The sequence below is a fragment of the Chlamydotis macqueenii genome, unplaced genomic scaffold (genome assembly GCF_036417535.1).
Source record: "Chlamydotis macqueenii isolate bChlMac1 unplaced genomic scaffold, bChlMac1.mat HAP1_SCAFFOLD_185, whole genome shotgun sequence".
Taxonomy (NCBI): Eukaryota; Metazoa; Chordata; class Aves; order Otidiformes; family Otididae; genus Chlamydotis; species Chlamydotis macqueenii.
Window position 1 is genome coordinate 61,762 of NW_028239077.1, and position 6,368 is coordinate 68,129.

General features: G+C 53.4%; 1 protein-coding gene across 4 annotated transcripts; it reads right to left on the bottom strand.

Annotated features, from left to right (window-relative positions):
* Nucleotides 1-518: 518 nt before the first annotated feature.
* Nucleotides 519-5,230, bottom strand: LOC104483911 (alpha-tectorin-like). Of its 4 annotated transcripts, XM_086771678.1 has the most exons (10): nucleotides 5,114-5,217; nucleotides 4,944-4,970; nucleotides 4,653-4,671; nucleotides 4,354-4,398; nucleotides 4,196-4,231; nucleotides 3,667-3,797; nucleotides 2,886-3,167; nucleotides 1,629-1,766; nucleotides 752-942; nucleotides 519-640 (listed from the first exon to the last, which is right to left on the bottom strand). In XM_086771678.1, the coding sequence occupies exons 4-10, from the start codon at nucleotides 4,388-4,390 to the stop codon at nucleotides 637-639; spliced, it is 819 nt and encodes a 272-aa protein (XP_086627804.1). In that variant the 5' UTR covers nucleotides 4,391-4,398; nucleotides 4,653-4,671; nucleotides 4,944-4,970; nucleotides 5,114-5,217; the 3' UTR covers nucleotides 519-636. The 4 variants fall into 4 exon arrangements, with proteins under 4 accessions (XP_086627804.1, XP_086627805.1, XP_086627806.1 ...); XM_086771679.1 differs by lacking the exon at nucleotides 4,653-4,671 and having other exon boundaries at nucleotides 5,114-5,225; XM_086771680.1 differs by lacking the exons at nucleotides 4,653-4,671; nucleotides 4,944-4,970 and having other exon boundaries at nucleotides 5,115-5,230.
* Between the last annotated feature and the right edge of the window lie 1,138 nt (nucleotides 5,231-6,368).

Here is a 6,368-nt window from a genome sequence, read left to right on the forward strand (position 1 = left end):
AAATACATGTAGAGAGGCATAAAAAATTGGAAATTTGTGCCCACGGACTGCAAACAAAATCACAAATTAATGAAGACGCATACCGAAAAAGGAAAAAAATTATGTCCACATTTGGCAAAAAGTCAGAAATGCCTGCGTGGTGTACAAACACCCCCATAAATTCATGCCCAGAGGCATAAAAAATTATAAATTTTTGCCCCTAAAGCACAAAAAGTCATAAATTAATGAAGATGCAGGCAAAAATTTATACCCACAAAGGGAAAAAAATCATAAATGCACGTGTGGTGTGGAAAAAAATCATGAATTCATGCACGTAGAGGGTAATAAATCGTGAATTTGTGCGTATGGACACAGAAATCCTGTCTATTTTTGTATTCAGAGCACAAAAAAATGGTAAATTCATGCACACAGAGTGCAACCCCCCCATAAATTAATGCCAAAAAAAATTGCGGAATTCGTGCACGCCCAGCCCGACACCCCTAAACCCGCCCAGACGTGAAGACACGGGAGCCGCCATGTCTCAGCTGCGATTTTATTGCTCTGGTAGAAGTTGACGCGCCCCTCCCCCCCCCCGTGTGTCACACTTCGCGGGTGACGGGGACGACGAGGACGTCCCTCTGTGCCAGACGCCCGGATTTATCTGTGAGGAGAAACCAAGAACTCAAGAGGATGAAACAATTTTCCAAGCAATTCTCAATTCTCCCTTTTTTTTTTTTTTCCCTAGGTTTCCACCCCAAAAACTTCAACTTACAACCAGCAGTTGTTGCTGTCGGCAGCCTTGGGCACCTCGGTGGGGACCCCGGTCACCTTAAAGTCATCCACTTGGAAGACCCAACGCCCCGGAACGTTGACGTTGGAAGTCTTGGTGATATTGATGATGGCATCAGTCTGTGAGCCGGGGATGTTGTAGAAGTTGGTTTCATCTCCGCTGTTGAAGCCAGCCTGGAAAAAAAGGGGATCACAATGGAAGATCCGGAAAGTTAACCCCACCCAAGGGATTAACAGCATGGGACAACGTCCTGCTGGTGGTGGTGGCGTCCCCGAAAAACGTTATGGGCCAGTCTCCAATCTTGGTCGAACCCAGTGTTGCCTCCCCAAAAATGTTGTGGGCCAACCTCCTGCCTTCAACCTTGTCATCATCAAAAAATGTCGTGGGCCAACCTCCTGTCTTTGAAGAACCTGATGTCATCCCCCAAAAACATCACAGGCCAACCTCCAACCTTCGGCAAACCTGGCGTTGTCCTCCCCAAAATGTTACAGGCCAATCTCCAACCTTCATCGTCATTGTCCCCGGAAGATGGTATGGGACAACCTCTTACCGTGAGGAAATCTGGTGTTTTTGCCCAAAAAACGTGGTGGGCCACCACCCTACCTTCATCATCATTGTCCCCTGAAAAAAAGTACAGGCTACCTTCCAGTCTTGGATGAACCTGGTGTTGTGTCCCCCCCAGAAAAATTGTGGGCCAACCTATCTTCTACAAAAAAAAATTATGGGCCAAAGTCCTACCTTCGACAAAGCTGGTGGTGTCCCAGAAAAAAACACCAAACCCATTACTGGTCAACGTCCTTCCCTGTTCCTCAACCCCCTTCATCCCATTTCCCTCTGCTCTTCCTTCAGCCCCACGTACGTGGGCCGGCGTGCCGCCGAGACCTGTTTCGGGATCACCGTCGCTTGCCGTCCCCGTGGTCCACTGGATATCCCAGTAGTTGAGGATGATGAAGGACGTCTTGGTGTCGGTGGTCAGGGCGGCTTGGAAGGTGTTCCCCTGCAAAAAAAACAAAGGGGGAGACGACGCCATTGGTGGTGGGACGAGTGGATACAGATGGGATTTTGCCCTGAGGGCTGAAGGCTGAACTGTGCAGGGAAGCCATCTTGGGTCAGGCATGGCCCATCCAGGCTGGGGTTTTTTGGGTGTCTACCATCAAACAAGTACTTTTGGTGCTCTACTACAGCCTCTTCCTCCGCACAAGGTGGCCAGAGGAACAGTGCAGGGCAAAAGCTGGCTTTCAACACAAACACCCCCACTCCCCCCCAAAAAAACCCCAGTAAATTAATTGAGGAGTGAAGGTTTGGATGTGACACCTCCGTGTCAGCACCAAGGGATAGTTGAGGAGCTCTGTGGGGGTTTGTGTACCCGTCCAGGGTAGGACGGAGGGACCGGAGGATGCATCTTCACCTCACGTGTCAGTGATTGGGTGGTAAAGACCAATGGATGGGTCGTGGATGCCAACAGATGGAACACGAAGGCCACAAATGGAATGTGAAGGCCAAAGAGGAGGTCGCAAAGGCCAACAAATAATTGTAAGGCCGACATATGGGTCATGAGGCCAACGAATAGGTCCTGAAGGCCATGAATGGAACATGAGGGCCAAAGAGGAGATGACAAAGGCCAACAAATAGCTTGTGAGGCCAACAAGTAGATTGTGAGGCCAACAAACGGATCATGAGACCAACAAATATGTTGCGGAGGCCAATGACCAGGGGTCGCATTTTTGTCGCAAAGACCCACAAATGGCATCTAAGGCCAACAAAAGGGTCACAGGTCCAACAGACGGGTCATAAGGCCAACACGTGGGTCATGAGAGCCTGTGAGTGGGTCGCAAGGCCAACATGTGGGTCCTAAGGCCAACACACGGGTTGCGAGAGAGCATGAACGGGTGGCGCAGGCCAACAAAGGCAGCGCCTGCAGCAGAGCTCTGGTTTAGGCCTGTCCCGATCCTCAGTCGTCAAATTTGTGGCGGATTTGAGGCCAGGGTTTGCTTTGCTCTCTGAAATGTGCTTGCCACCAGCTGCGTGCTTGTCTCTGCACCGCGTCAGGGTGGGGTAAATTGATTTTCATGTGTGTGACCTCCTTTGGCCTTCAGGTCACGACTGGGCGCTTTACCTTGTTGCTGGTAGAGCCGTAGTAGGCCACGTGGTCCCAGGTGGCCACGAAAGCCCACGTGGCGGTGAAGGGGATCTTGGGAAAGTACTCGTTGAGGTTCTTGGTGATGCGCGCCAGCAGCGTCGGGTCGGTGGTCTCTCGGTAGAAGACGTCCCCTCCCAGCACGTTGTTCACGTCCCCCCAGTACGGGGCCACGAAGGACCGTCCGTCAGCCAGGGGGAAGGGGTCGGGGGTGTATTGTTTGACTTCGGTGTCGAAGGAAATCACACCGTTGTTGTTCACCTGCAAAAGACACCCGCTCAGCCCCGATGCGGTGGCCGCCTGTGTCGGAGCCGTCACGCGGTCAACGCCTTGGCTTGGTTGTGGTCCCCTGGGGCTGGACACGGGATCCAGATGTGGTCTCTGCAGCGGCTTCCGCAGCTCTGCCACCATCGTGGAGGCGTTCAGGTCGCTGCCGCGTCTACAGCTCCCCCCAAAAAGAGGATGGTGGTGGGGTAGGACACCCTAGACTTGGCCACGTGCCTTCCAAGCACTGCTCCAGAAGGGTGTGGGTGTCTTCCCAAGACCCACCAAAAAAAAAAAAAACCAGAAGGAAAAAAAAAAAAACCCAAACAAACAACAAAAAAAACCCCTTTCATATTAAGGCAACCAGGTCAATCCCATGGATGGGTAGATTTTGGGGTGGGGGTGGGGGGGACAAGCAACAAAATGGACTGGAAAAGGAAGCAGAAAAAAAAAAAAAGAGGAGAAGTTGGAAAACGGAGAATGTTGGCTGACGTACGTAAAGGCTTCGGTACTCTTTGCTGTAGAAAGTGAAGGGCACGGCGAGGGAGATCTTCTTTGACGTCCCGTCGTCGAGTTTGGGGTTCTTGTGGTCCTGCTGGTCCAGGCCGTAGGGGTAGAGCAGGGATGCTGCAGAAAAGCGGAGGCTGGGATACCGGGGGGACACCGCCCTGCCCCCCCCCCCCCAACCTCTCCCAGTCTCACACATTTTTGGGGTGAAGCCTGCCAAATTTGGGATTCCTGGTTGTAAACGGGACCTCTTTGTTCCAGGTTACCTAAAAATGGGGTTGGCTCCTCCGGGGTGTCCCAACAGCTGGGGTGAAGCCAGGGCTGAAGGGGAATTGCACGGGGTGGGGGGGACACACACGCAGATTTGAGGGCAAACAGGGCGAAAAGAAAAACATCCGATATTTCTAACCGCGATGCGGCCGGGAGGAAGCTCCGCTCCCACCCCGCTTCCCAAACCGAAGCAGAAACGACCCCGTTTTGGGTGGAAACCCCCTCTATTCGTGCAAGACCCCGCTCACCTTTTTCTTGCGTGGGCTGGGTGCTCGTCGCCGCTCCTGGGGAGGAGACGGGGGGGGGAAATGTTAACCCGGGACAACTGCCGCCCCTGACTTTTCTGTCCGGCAGCATCCTCAGAAGAATTTATCTATTTTATTTTAATTTTTTTTTTTTAACCTACCTAACATCAGGAGCAGGAAAGCAAAGGAGGGCTTCATCCCGGCTCCTGCGAAACGAGAAAAATTGAATTATGACGATCGTTTCTTAACGCGTTGCCTGAGCAGGAAAGTTTTTATTTTCGTTGCTGACCAAAAGTTGAGAAAAATCGGATTTCCTGAGTGTATTTTAACCCTTTCCTCGTCCGATTTTTTTGGGGGTGACTGAACCCCATCCTGCCTGTGGGAATCCCGCCCCCCCCACAGAGCAAAGTTAGGCATAAATTGAAGGAATTTGGGGGGGGGGGGAAAAAACAAAACCCACCTAGATGTTTTTTTCCTGGCTGGAAAAAAAAAAAAAGAGAAACTGAGGCAGGGTGGAGGACGCCCGGCGTGCATGGGGTGGTTCGGCGAGCACCCACGTGCGCGTTTCGCGGGACAGAGCCGCGCTCCGGAGCAGCGCCGTCCTCCTTCGCACCCGATCGGCTGGTTTTTCGGGAGCGTTTCTGCTCCATTCGTGCCAGTTTAGGCCGTTGGAAGAGAGAGCAGCTGCTCAAATTAAGGAAATTTCCATCGATTTAAAGACTGATGGACGTTCACCACCGAAATCTCTTACCTCGGTATCTCGCTGTGTCCCGATTTCCCCCGAAAAGAGGCACCGGCACCAGCTCAGCCACCCAGAAATGGGTTTTCTGTCACATCCTGCCGCGTTTTTAACACTCAGCCCTCCTGGCCCCCCTCCGCCATGGAAAAAAAAGAAAAACAAAACCAAAAAACCAAACAAAACCTGTAAACACGGTCGAATCCGCCAACTTTCTGCTCGTCAAGGCGGCGCGGATCCGTGGTGGTCCCCCCTCGGGGTTTGCTGGAGAGGCACGTTTCGGGACATGGGAGGCATTTGGCTCCTCCTGACGTTTTCGGAATCGCTGCTGAGGTTTCGGCGGGGGGAGGCGGGGTGATCTCGCAGTTCTCAGGAATTCTGATAAGAGATTCTTTTGTAATTAATCTCAGAAAAGAAAACCAACAAAAAACACCGGGTCGTCCCCCACCCCGCCGCCACCGCCCCTGGAAGCAGCGGACAGGGGGTCACAGGGCAAAAATGTGCTGCGAGTGCATCGTTTCCTGCGGTCTGCTGAATTTTTGGGGGGGCTGGGGGGGGGGGGATCTGAGCGGAGGGGGAAGAGCGAAAGGCTCAGAAGGGTGCTGGGGTGCAGCGGTGGGGTGCGGGGGGGGGGCATGCGTGGAGCAGAATTTCTTTGTCCAAAGGCATTTGCAGCAGCGAGGAAATATTTTAAGTGGTATTAGAAGGGAGGGTGGAGGGTCCTGCACCCATCGCAACGTCCCATGTGGGTCCTGCACCCATCGCAACGTTCTCCGTGGGTCCAGCACCCATTGCAACGTTCTCCGTGGGTCCAGCACCCATTGCTAGGTCCTCAGTGGACCCTGCACCCACCTCCACATCCCCTGTGGGTCCTGCACCCATTGCAACGTTCTCCGTGGGTCCAGCACCCATTGCAACATTCTCCGTGGGTCCAGCACCCATTGCTAGGTCCTCAGTGGACCCTGCACCCACCTCCACATCCCCTGTGGGTCCTGCACCCATCGCAATGTCCCTTGGGGATCCTGCACCCATCGCAACGTCCCCTGCAGATCCTGCACCCATCGCAATGTCCTCTGCAGATCCTGCACCCATTGCAATGTTCCCTCTGGGTCTTGGACCCATGGCAATGTCACCTGTGGATCCTGCACCCATCACAACATCTCCTGGGGATCCTGCACCCCTTGCAACATCCTCTGGGGATCCAGCACCCATTGCAATGTCCTCTGTGGATCCTGCTCCCATTGCAACATCTCCTGGGGATCCTACACCCCTTGCAACATCTCCTGGGGATCCTGCACCCAATGCAGTGTCACCTGGGGATCCCGCACCCCTTGCAACATCTCCTGGGGATCCTGCACCCATCACAACATCTCCTGGGGATCCTGCACCCCTTGCAACATCCTCTGGGGATCCAGCACCCATTGCAATGTCCTCTGTGGA

Coding starts and splice junctions, on each gene's coding strand:
- LOC104483911 (XM_086771680.1), bottom strand. CDS start 4,390: ATGAAGCCCTCCTTTGCTTTCCTGCTCCTGATGTTAG. Junction 4,232..4,353: donor TTTCCTGCTCCTGATGTTAG/GTAGGTTAAAAA, acceptor TCTCCTCCCCAG/GAGCGGCGACGAGCACCCAG. Junction 943..1,628: donor TCGGCGGCACGCCGGCCCAC/GTACGTGGGGCT, acceptor CTTTTTTTCCAG/GCTGGCTTCAACAGCGGAGA.